The 10,207-nt window shown below is 39.4% G+C and overlaps 4 protein-coding genes across 9 annotated transcripts in view; 1 reads left to right on the forward strand and 3 right to left on the reverse strand.

Annotated features, from left to right (window-relative positions):
* On the reverse strand, window positions 738-2,446 carry LOC104699214 (kinesin-related protein 4-like). Its single transcript, XM_019246393.1, has 2 exons — window positions 1,445-2,446; window positions 738-1,307 (listed from the first exon to the last, which is right to left on the reverse strand). Exons 1-2 carry the CDS (start codon window positions 2,444-2,446, stop codon window positions 903-905), a joined length of 1,407 nt encoding a protein of 468 aa, XP_019101938.1. The 3' UTR covers window positions 738-902.
* Window positions 3,565-4,673, forward strand: LOC104792132 (universal stress protein YxiE-like). 2 transcript variants are annotated; one of them, XM_010518189.2, is made up of 4 exons: window positions 3,565-3,913; window positions 4,017-4,126; window positions 4,222-4,340; window positions 4,434-4,673. In XM_010518189.2, exons 1-4 carry the CDS (start codon window positions 3,658-3,660, stop codon window positions 4,549-4,551), a joined length of 603 nt encoding a protein of 200 aa, XP_010516491.1. In that variant the 5' UTR covers window positions 3,565-3,657; the 3' UTR covers window positions 4,552-4,673. The 2 variants fall into 2 exon arrangements, with proteins under 2 accessions (XP_010516491.1, XP_010516493.1); XM_010518191.2 differs by having other exon boundaries at window positions 3,567-3,913; window positions 4,038-4,126.
* On the reverse strand, window positions 4,659-7,987 carry LOC104792131 (rhomboid-like protein 15). Of its 3 annotated transcripts, none has more exons than XM_010518186.2 (13): window positions 7,843-7,987; window positions 7,203-7,368; window positions 6,761-7,064; window positions 6,469-6,501; window positions 6,288-6,379; window positions 6,126-6,199; window positions 5,822-5,916; window positions 5,676-5,745; window positions 5,424-5,593; window positions 5,307-5,349; window positions 5,157-5,222; window positions 5,002-5,076; window positions 4,659-4,910 (listed from the first exon to the last, which is right to left on the reverse strand). In XM_010518186.2, exons 1-13 carry the CDS (start codon window positions 7,864-7,866, stop codon window positions 4,905-4,907), a joined length of 1,218 nt encoding a protein of 405 aa, XP_010516488.1. In that variant the 5' UTR covers window positions 7,867-7,987; the 3' UTR covers window positions 4,659-4,904. The 3 variants fall into 3 exon arrangements, with proteins under 3 accessions (XP_010516488.1, XP_010516489.1, XP_010516490.1); XM_010518187.2 differs by having other exon boundaries at window positions 5,157-5,216; window positions 7,843-7,866; XM_010518188.2 differs by lacking the exons at window positions 4,659-4,910; window positions 5,002-5,076 and having other exon boundaries at window positions 5,196-5,216; window positions 5,307-5,345; window positions 7,843-7,866.
* LOC104792133 (protein-lysine N-methyltransferase N6AMT2) overlaps window positions 8,230-10,207 on the reverse strand; it is a 5,331-nt gene continuing 3,353 nt past the window's right edge. The window contains exons 2-6 of one of the 3 annotated variants that reach the window (XM_010518193.2): window positions 9,938-10,207; window positions 9,666-9,824; window positions 8,902-8,983; window positions 8,612-8,810; window positions 8,230-8,458 (exon numbers count right to left, since the gene is read on the reverse strand). In XM_010518193.2, the coding sequence (XP_010516495.1) occupies window positions 8,659-8,810; window positions 8,902-8,983; window positions 9,666-9,824; window positions 9,938-10,207 (663 nt within the window). In that variant the 3' untranslated portion in view covers window positions 8,230-8,458; window positions 8,612-8,658. The remainder of the gene's footprint in view (window positions 8,459-8,611; window positions 8,811-8,901; window positions 8,984-9,665; window positions 9,825-9,937) is intronic. The other 2 variants (XM_019246888.1, XM_019246889.1) reach the window with 2 other exon arrangements.

Genomic DNA, 10,207 nt, shown 5'->3' on the forward strand with positions numbered 1-10,207 from the left:
GCTTGTTTGCGCCAATCTTGTATTTGTTGAAAAAAAAAAAAAAAAAAAAAAAAAAAAAAATCCATGAAAACAAAAACAAATCAAAATCCACAAAAGGGACGAAAAATTGTTACTTTATTTACCAATCGCAGCCGGCGAGCTTGAAGGAGTGAGAGTAACACTTATTAACCACAGTTGTTAATTTTCTCGAAACCCAGGTAAATTTCTTCTCCATTAGCTCACTCATGCTGATAAAGTTATCGGTAGAGCAACGAAATGAACACAAATTAATAATGCCCTAAACACTGATTCGGATGCTGAAGTTCGTAAATCAACAACACACGAATCACAAAACACTGTGATTCCAAATCGAGCCTGATAGGGTTTAAGGAAAGAGAGAGTGGAAGATGATGATTATGACCGGCTAGCTCAAACCGAGATTAACCAAACCAAACCATGTATTATTAATCGAATTCAAACAAATTTAAGCCGATTTATCGAAATTAAATCGGTTCTTGTATTTTGTGACCGACCATCAGTTGTTTTTTTTATTTTTGCCTTCAAATTTGAAATTACTCGACCAATCTTTAAATCTGAACCAAAGTAAAATTCAATCAAACAAAACCGAACCACGATTTACCCACCCAAACTAAGTTCGGATTGGTAAACCATGAATACGTGTCGAATATTCAAAAGCCAATTAACTTCCCTCAACTACTAGCACAAACGAACTAAGCAAGGAACACAAGAGCAAGTGATTCAGTTTGTGTCAATAACTGAGTTGAACCAATGGAGAAAATAAGATATCAGAACACCAAATTAAATGCCTAAGACCATCTCTAGCTATATAAGTTCAATTGAACAAACCAAAGGAGGAGAAAATAAGATATCAGAACACCAAAACGCCTAAACAACTCAAGCCATCAAACAAGATCATCAAAAGACAGAGCACTTCTAGTGGCCTTCAACTCTTTCTTCTCCTTGTCCGCAAGAGCATCTAGCTCTGCCCACTTTTTCTCCAAAATCATTAGATTTTCCTCTATTTCATGGAGCCTAGCCAAACCAGACTGCTCTTCCTCCTTCTTTTCCTTTAGTTGGTCCAGCTTCTTCTCCAACCAATCCACCTCAAACCCTGCATCTCTCAAGTATGTTAAAGCAATGTCTGATTCCACAAGATCTTCATTCGAGAGCTCCTCAAGTGACTGGCACATCGTCTCGATTAAGCTGAGCAGGAAGTTCATGCACGCGTTCCTCAGATGCTGGTTCTTTGCTCTAAACTCCACTGCAATGTCTGGGTGTCTTTCGAATATACGTCTCACAGATTCCACCTGCGAGTGAAAACAGATGCACAAAACATATATATGAGAAAGAGAGCAATCTTTGGGGGTTCGGAAACATACATAACATACTCTATACCATATAAAACAGATTCATAACAACAATAGAAGATGTATCACGTTCTTACCTTGGAAGAAACAACCTCAAAACCATTGATGTCCATTGTTTCCTTTACTGGTTGAATCTCCATAAGCACATTATCACAAGTCTCCGTAACAACAGCTACCAAGGTTCTAGGACCCCTAACACTAGTTTTCATTGTCTGAGAGGCATCCTCCAAGGACAACACTTGGTCTATAGTACTTTCGGTTCTAGCATTATCATTCAAAACGAGAGATGAAGCCTCATTATCAACATCTTCATTAAGTGCATCATCATCCAGCCCGTTGGAAACCTGATCAGTCTCAGCCACGGCCACCACAGTAGTACAACCATGATTTTCTTCCTTATGAGAGAGATCCTCTAAGGCATTCGATTGGTTCAAAGGACTAATGCCACTACCTCCATCATCATTAACAACAGGAGAGGAAGCATCATCATCTTTATCCTTTTGGGATTCATCATCATCTTTATCCTCTTGGGATGCATCATCATCATCTCCATCATCTTGGGATGCTTCATCATCATCATCATCATCATCATCATCATCATCCAAACTCTCTTGAGATGCGTCGTCATCATCATCATCATCATCATCATCCGAACTCTCTTCAGATGAGTCATCATCATCATTATAATCAGAATCATCATCTGAACTCTCTTCGGATCCGTTAGGAACATAATCTTCATCAGTACCATCTTCGGAGGCATCATCATCATTATTATCTAACTTGTCTTGAGATGCAGCATTATCAGTAGTTTCTTGCGCCGCCACTTGATCATGACAAGGAGAGTCCCCCTTGACAGAAGCTTCTTTGGAACTCAGAGACGATGCAATCAGAACTTTCTTCAAAGGTTCGCTCATTAGAGGTACAACATTGACTGGTAGAACGTCTACTTCAGCGATGATAGTGAGCCTGTCATTCACCAAAAAACCTTCCCATTTATTACGAAGTTGGTCAAGGTGCAAGAACTCTTCAAAACCGCTGATATAAACCTTTGCATCGAGAATGCATTGCCCTCCTGTCATTATTTCCAAGAAACAGAAATATATTTAGAGAGATTCTACATACATACATATAGAGAGAAGACATGCTACATAAAACTGAGATAAGAGGATAAGGATCACAAGCAGAACTCATAGTTTCGAGAAATCAAAAAGAGAAAGAAGGAATCATCATCACGCATAGCGGAAAACACTATCTGCAGTTTTACCTAATACTTTGTTGCATTGAGGGTTAACATTGACAAGAGTGATGCGATACTTGACTTCTCTTCTCCATCCTTGTGGCAAAGATCCAGGCGCAAGATAAAGATACACGGAAAAGTATCCATAAGAACGATCATTCATAACTCCTCTTGGGTAAGCAAGAAGACGCCTGTTCCAAAGCAAAGTCACACACACACATATCTTAGAATCAAAGATTATTCCACAAAATATATATATATATATATATATCGTTTATCGGTTTTACCAATTGCAGCCGGCGACCGTGAAGGGGGGAGAGTAGCGGTACTCTTCATCTTGCAAAGATGAGAATTTTTCCAAGTTCCAAGTGAATGTCTCTTGCATCTTCGAACTTGATACCATCATCAAAAAGTTATCGCCAGAGCAAGAAAAGTAATAAAAACCCTAATTCCCTCCCAAGTATAATGTGCTTACAAATCCAGTTGTGGTATAGGGTTTGCAGTTTAAGGACATAAAATATTGAAAGCTTTCACCATTCCATATATATATGACTCGAGATCAACCAAACCATATCTTTAATGGGCCCTATTTTGACTCAAACCGAAATTAGTCGGGTTCAGGCTTTTTTCTCTCAATACTGTAATCGAACCAAAATGATATTGAATCAAACTAAACCGAACTACGATCTAATAAAAAAAAAATAAGTTCGTTATGGACATGGTAATTAAACCAAACTTGATGCTTAATCAATTAATCAAAAGTGTATATTTTAGCGTTTAGCTTCAAAGCTTTAAAGCCTCCGATCCCTCCCATGTGAATAAACAGTTGTCTACGTTAGAAGCAAGATACGTGTCATTGACATGTGATGTGTCGACCCAAAATCCATCATAAACATCTGTTAACACTCTCCATCTACCACCTACTCAGTATTTATATACCAGCATTTCGTACATAAGATATGATAAGTTATATGTACATGCATATCAAAGTATAGTTGGCTAAATTAAAACCCGAATAAGACACCAAAAAATACTTACAGAAGAAAACAAAAAATGGAGACTTACGTTGATGCGAGTGGTGTAGACGAGACTGCAGCTGAGTCATCTGTTGAAAAGCACAAGAAAAAGTTGAAAGTGATGGTTGCAATTGATGAGAGCAAGAACAGCTTCGATGCGTTGCAATGGGTAGTGGAACATCTCAGAGATGTTATTAGCGCCGAACCGGAAACTGGTCAAGAAGGCGGTTTACTTACGTTGGTTCATGTTCATCCAACGTACCTTCAATATATCTACCCTTCTGGTGGAACTGGTGAAGATTCAACGCTTCTTTCTTATCTTTTCGTTTATTCTCTATGCCTCTACTATAAGGGAAATTATTATATACAATATTGAGAGAGTTTGAAAATTCTTAGCTTCGGCGGTGTATGCCACAGATTCAGTGCCCGAACAAGTGAGAAAAGCAAGAGAAGAGAGTACGACCAACTTATTCACACGGGCGTTGGAGATATGCAGAGGCAAAATGGTGCGCTATGTGTATACACATATGTGTGAAAATCGTCCTAGAATTGTCTTCTATCTCGCTTTTGAGTTTTTATTTTTTGTGTATATATGTTGTAGGTGAAGACAGAGACTATGATATTGGAAGGAGATCCTAAGGAGATGATATGCCAAGCTGTCGAGCAAACCCACGTTGATCTCCTTGTGCTTGGTAGCCGTGGACTCGGCATGATCAAAAGGTTACTTCCATTAGGTCTTAAGGTCTAAACAAAACAAAAAAACAAACATTTCAGGGTGTGACCTCACCAATTTGTGGTGTTCGGGATATGCAGGGCGTTTTTAGGGAGTGTAAGTGACTACTGTGCCCAACATGCGAAACGTCCAATTCTCATTGTGCGACCGCCTAGAGAGACTTCAACTAGCAGCACGAAGGAACACAAGATCAAGTGAGGAAGGAAACCATGTTATGATCACTTCTATTTCATATCGTTTGTACTTGTTCGTAGAGAACAAAAAAAGTGTGCCAATGAACAATAATCGAACTTTATACGGTGTACTTTGGTTCTTGGAAACGTTTTCTGAAAATAGGTAAGAAATTTGCAACAAAAAAAGAAAGAAATAAACCAACTCTCTGTGTGTATAGATTCTAAACCGGCTAACCAGTTTAATCGTCTGGTTAAAGAAGCAACCTCCTTAAATAGACGAAAACAGACGCTATACAGTTTCTAAATGCAAGTAAAAGACGGACTGAGAAGCAAAAGTTTACAATACACGCAGGTCTACTACTTTGCACGTTGGTTTTGTTAAGCCTGCAAGTTAGATCACAATGACTTCTTTGTTAGTAGTGACCAAACCAGAAAGGTATTAAAACATAGAATTCTCGTTCGTGCAAGATTATACCTGTTGGCTCATTAGGATCTCCACTGCTACAGTGAGATCATCGTCGGCAGCAGCAAGCGCCACTTCCACTTGTGTCTGAAGCAAACCCAGAGACTCTTAAGATATCTTTTCACTATTGTTTTTTTGTTAAGGTTGGTATGAATCAGGAAACGTACCCTATCGAAGCCCATGGCGACGAGTTTCTGGATTTGTTCTTCTGGAGCAGCAACACGTCCCTGTGCCTTAACAGCTCAATGAGAGAAATGCCTCTAGAAGCCTAACAAGGGTTTGGATGTTAGGCAAAATATGTAAGAGAAGGAACTAACCTGGGATTGGGGCAGGACTGCTGTATTAGCTATTGGCACCTGTCTGCACACACAGTGAGGTAAGAAGTTGAGGTTGAAAGAAGGTGCATATCAAGCTGATTATGTAGACATTAATACCTTGGCTCTGCCGTGGTGGTGATAGTTGCATCAGAAAGGCGGTCTGGGGAGCTGCTATCTTCCAGCAGTCTAGCGTGAAGGTTTGGGTCTGTTTCTCCAGTTGGAGCAGTTGGATCACGGGCAGTGCTAAGAGTTCTACCTCTTCCCGGAAATCTACTGTCCTCAGAAGACTGCATGTAAAGTAGTATGGTTTGTTGTGAACACATCCACTAAGAAAAGGAAAGAAACTGAGAAGATTAGCATGGACCATACCTGATTCGATGCTTCCCTCTGTGGCAACCATGAAGACAAGGATCTCCAAGCATTTCCTGTAGAGAAGCCACTGTTCGAGGAATATGTCATTTGGATGTTATCTAGGAAAATAGTTCAGTCTTTGATATGTTCTTAGGAAATCACACCTGGATGTTGTGTTTTGTACAGAGTAAGTGGGAATGTAGTTGGAAGGATTCCCACCAGTACACATGATGAACTTGGGCCGCCTTATAAAGCTAGACTGGAAAAGGACATAGAATCTGGATGAGCTATGATTAATGCACCACTCACAGCCTCATATCAAAATATAGCAAAACTAGTAAGTGGTTGACTATTATCTTTGTAGTAAGTAGCTGAACCTAAAGCAGTACAACTTTTGGATCTTGATGACTTCTCGATATTAACAGAGGAAAGGAAATATCAAGAAGCCAGATCTTCTGAAGTACTTACCATCCAGGAGGCTGACTCAATGGTGGTAAAAAATGAAGATCCAGGCATCAAGAAATTGAAGAGGCCATATGAATCTGAAATCCAAAGCGACTAACAAATTAGCTGGCTATGAAGTTGCAGGTTTAGAAAGCAGATGGCAATGAGACAGGTCAAAAGTCATACATGAAAATCCAGACAGGATGCCGCATAAGTGCCCAAGCAGTGAAACATTTGTCATGAGAAGCTGGAATACTACTAATAAGATCCACGGATACCTACGCATGGATACAAATTTTTACCTCATATGAGCAACAAGAAAGGCAGGTGGACACTAAGATGCCAACAAGCAAGACAATGAGCTTACAGTTTAGCTGGCACGTTGAAGAGACCAAACACACTGCACAGGAAGAAAGTAGCAAATGAAGATATGTGAGATAGTCTCGTGAATACAAAGGATTAGCAAAACAGCCCACACTCAGAAGATGTTACACGCAAATCTTACAAATCTATTTGCAGAAGGCACTTTCACATGCATGTGTAGCATTCACAAATTTGAAGACTATGTTTCTAACGACAAGAGGGGAAGCTCATATTTACTTGCACTTTAATCTTCCAGAGTAAACCAAATTATTCAAGTAGCCATTGAAAATTCTTACCTCCTAGAGGTAACTCCACTGAGGCTTGTCTCTATAACAATCATAGAAAACAAGATTCCAGAAAATCCAATAGCGCATTCATTCATAAGATGATCATACTGATAGAAGGGATTATATCCTGCTAAGGATGCTATAAGAAGATGCAATATAGCATTGGTCGTTGCCAGCAAAAATGTCAGGTAGAGCAAACGGACTGATCCCATGATTCTCTCAAGCTCGGAGCCCATAGGAACCAATGCCATCATGTTGAACAGGACATGAAGCAGTGATCCATGGAAAATAATGGCTGTATAGAACCTATAAACTGCACAACAGATGACAGGAATAGGATGAACAAGAGAAAAATTAATCAAAGACATTCAGGCATCTCATTATTAATAACATGAAATTAGCAAAGCTACATGAAAATGAAATGCAGCCCTCAATAATATGAGAACATTACCTTGGAACCGTGAGATAATCGCAGAGGGTAAGAAGCATACTTCATAGAAAGAGTCATATCCAGTTAAGAGGCAAATCAGGTAAATGATCCCACAAACTACCACCACCGAGGACGTGAGAAACGGTATGGCATTCCACCATTGATTAAATCTAGTCTGAACCCCAGCCTATGAGAAAACAAGAAAATCCATAACTAATCACAAACAACCTGATACAAGACCTTTGATTGGTTTTATAACTAAACATTGTGCCAATATCTATCCACTTGGCCAGACATAGAAAACCTGATTACCTAGTAACATAAAATATATTTAGCCTTTTGATTCAGTTCAGAAATCTTCAAAAGGAGGTCACAGTTTTATAACTAGAAGAACTCAGAGGCTGGTATATATTATATGAAGAGAGCGTTTCTACAACTAACGACTGGCCATGAAAGTGAAGCTATGTCGAATTGAACTACTAATTTGTTAACTAATTGAATTGGGAGACACTTATTACTGATTTATGCTATCAGCCATAGCTCGTTCTCACTAGGGGTTTCTCGGTAATCAAATTTAAGTGAAGACCTCAGCAATTTCTGATTGATTGAGATCAAGAGAGAATAAGCAAGCAGAACGGAACAAATTGAACAGATCTCTCACCTCGGTAACAATGTTTGGCCTCATTATCGAAGTCGCGAATTAGTCTTCTTCTCTGATGCTTGCGTTGCGTGTATTTGAATTTCAATGACCCATATGGGAGAGAGGAAGTAAAGTACTCTCGTCGTCGTTTCTCTCCCACCGTAAAGACTCTTTTCGAGATCTTATTAACTTCTTCCCCCGGTTCTGGTAAAGTTTGGCGAACCGGGTCGGACCACGTTTTATTTTATTTTACTTTTTTTTTTTTTTTTTTTTGCTGAGAGAACTTAAAAATTTGATCTAGTTGTTGTAAATTTGTTTGTGATGATGACTGATGAGCTACAATTCCGTATGTCATGTTGATTTCATGAAGCAATAAATCATTCTGGTAAATATGTTGAGAATTGATAATGTAAAGCATATCAAAATTCAAAACTTTTCGATTGATCAACAGACTTGAGATCTGCGGTTGCAACAAGATACAAAACAGAGAACCATTGAACACTGTGAGGTCACCAAGAGAACATTGATGAAAAATTATCCAAGATAGGACGAGAGGGAAGAGGCACCACACATGAGCTTGCCCTGCCACCAACCTTCGTCCCCTGCTAGAGGATGGAGGGCTTGATATGCCGGAAACCTGAGATTGGTTAAGGCGCATGGTCATAAGAATTTAACAGCAAAAGGGGAAGACATGAACACGTGAGATGGCTTTAAGTCTCTTACAGAAGGATAAAAGAACAATTACTGGTTTACTCGAGAACAGTAAAAAGACTTTAGAGGAGCAACTTACAAGCAAGTCGACATAGATGCTTAGATGAAAAGATGTACAACTCACAACTAGCTGTCCTCTTCCAAGCCTCCTAATCTGGTACCTGGATCATAACTTATAAACAGTCGAAACTCGTTTCCGAGTTTGCTAGAGTGATGAGGCTTAAACACACAAGGACGAACACCCAATAGCTCAGCTGCATGTTCTCTTTGCACCTCTCCTGCAAGACGTGAATATATCGCCCAGTTATTGATAAATCATAAAATCCAATGAATTTGACTTGAAAAAAAAAACAGAAGTCGTCCTGGTACCTGTGAGAAGAAGCAACAATGAATCTACCGGGATTGAGAGGAACGAAATTGTTTGACTAACTCTTTCCAGGCATTCCCTACTCTGTCAAGCACAAACGAATCAAGATCATTAAAACGCTAACTAATAGGTACTCCAAGACATTTAATGCTTTGAAGAACATCAAGCAATATATAGCACACAAAAAAATCACACATTACTGTGGTCCTCACAAAGTTACATATACTCTATCTGAGAAATATTGTGGGTATGGCAGCATAAAAGCACGACGTATTCATCTTAAAGAAGTGAGAATTAAGCCATGAACATAAGGTCCATAACTAACTGATAAAACTCCAGTTGTAGGAGTTTAGCAAAGGCTTACATTTTAACTTTCATCTTGTTCTGATGTTGAACTTTCTACTAACAAACGACACGATACAAGATTTGAGAGGCCACTAGATGGTATTGTATTTAGGGATTTATATGCATCTTACATACTAGTCTCTAACCCTATCTTAAAAGCCATGACCATAACTAACTGATAAAACTCAAGTTTAGGAGTTTAGCAAAAGCTTACACTTTCACTTTCGTCTTGTTCTAATTTTGAACTTTCTACTATCGAACTCCACGATAGATAATTTGAGAGACCTGTATTTATATGCATCTTAATACATACCAGTCTCTAATCCTATCTTATCAAGTGGCAGGCTATAAAAATTCCAGATTACCATGAGATAAATGCACCGGAGAAAGTAAAGAACTTTAAACTTTAAACAAAATTTACCAAGTAGGGAGGATCTGCAACGATTATATGGAAGCAATGTTTCAGCTGAAGTGGCAGATCTTCAGGTTCGTTGTAATCATAAAACGTGAACTCACTTCCATACCTCTCGAATCTCATATCGTACTCCAGCAATTGCACATGGAGACTCGGATCCCTTTTCTGACTCATCACAAACACAGAAGAAACTTAGCATCAGCAACAACAACAAAAGTATCGATTTTTAGCAAAACGGATTCGATACAAATCAAGGGGCACTTAAACAAAAGTAGTACCTTGAGATAAACGTAGAGAGTAGGGCAAGCAATGCAAGCGACTCTGCAGCCTGAGAATCTTTGAGAGAGAGTGACCACTTCCTCAGCTACAGTCTCAGCGGTTTCAGGTTCGTACCAGAATTGGCTGAGTCTCCAATCCTCTGCAACCAGCTCCACTTTATCGGATTCATCTCCTCCGGCGACGGAAGACGTCGGCGGCGTGCTCGCGACAGGCTTGTTCTGGTCGGCTAGAAATTCTTGGAGCGCCGCCAATGCTTGAGAGCTCAACAC

The sequence above is a fragment of the Camelina sativa genome, chromosome 6 (genome assembly GCF_000633955.1).
Source record: "Camelina sativa cultivar DH55 chromosome 6, Cs, whole genome shotgun sequence".
Classification (NCBI taxonomy): Eukaryota; Viridiplantae; Streptophyta; class Magnoliopsida; order Brassicales; family Brassicaceae; genus Camelina; species Camelina sativa.

What these genes read in the sequence shown, in the direction of transcription:
- LOC104699214 (XM_019246393.1), bottom strand. Translation starts at nt 2,446, where the DNA reads ATGACAGGAGGGCAATGCATTCTCGATGCAAAGGTTTATATCAGCGGT. An exon ending in TTGAGGTTGTTTCTTCCAAG is followed by an intron (nt 1,308 to 1,444) that starts GTAAGAACGTGA and finishes TTTCACTCGCAG; the next exon opens with GTGGAATCTGTGAGACGTAT.
- LOC104792132 (XM_010518189.2), top strand. Translation starts at nt 3,658, where the DNA reads ATGGAGACTTACGTTGATGCGAGTGGTGTAGACGAGACTGCAGCTGAG. An exon ending in CTACCCTTCTGGTGGAACTG is followed by an intron (nt 3,914 to 4,016) that starts GTGAAGATTCAA and finishes GAAAATTCTTAG; the next exon opens with CTTCGGCGGTGTATGCCACA. An exon ending in GGACTCGGCATGATCAAAAG is followed by an intron (nt 4,341 to 4,433) that starts GTTACTTCCATT and finishes CGGGATATGCAG; the next exon opens with GGCGTTTTTAGGGAGTGTAA.
- LOC104792131 (XM_010518186.2), bottom strand. Translation starts at nt 7,866, where the DNA reads ATGAGGCCAAACATTGTTACCGAG. An exon ending in GGCCAAACATTGTTACCGAG is followed by an intron (nt 7,369 to 7,842) that starts GTGAGAGATCTG and finishes GTTTTCTCATAG; the next exon opens with GCTGGGGTTCAGACTAGATT. An exon ending in AGAGGGAAGCATCGAATCAG is followed by an intron (nt 5,594 to 5,675) that starts GTATGGTCCATG and finishes CTTTACATGCAG; the next exon opens with TCTTCTGAGGACAGTAGATT.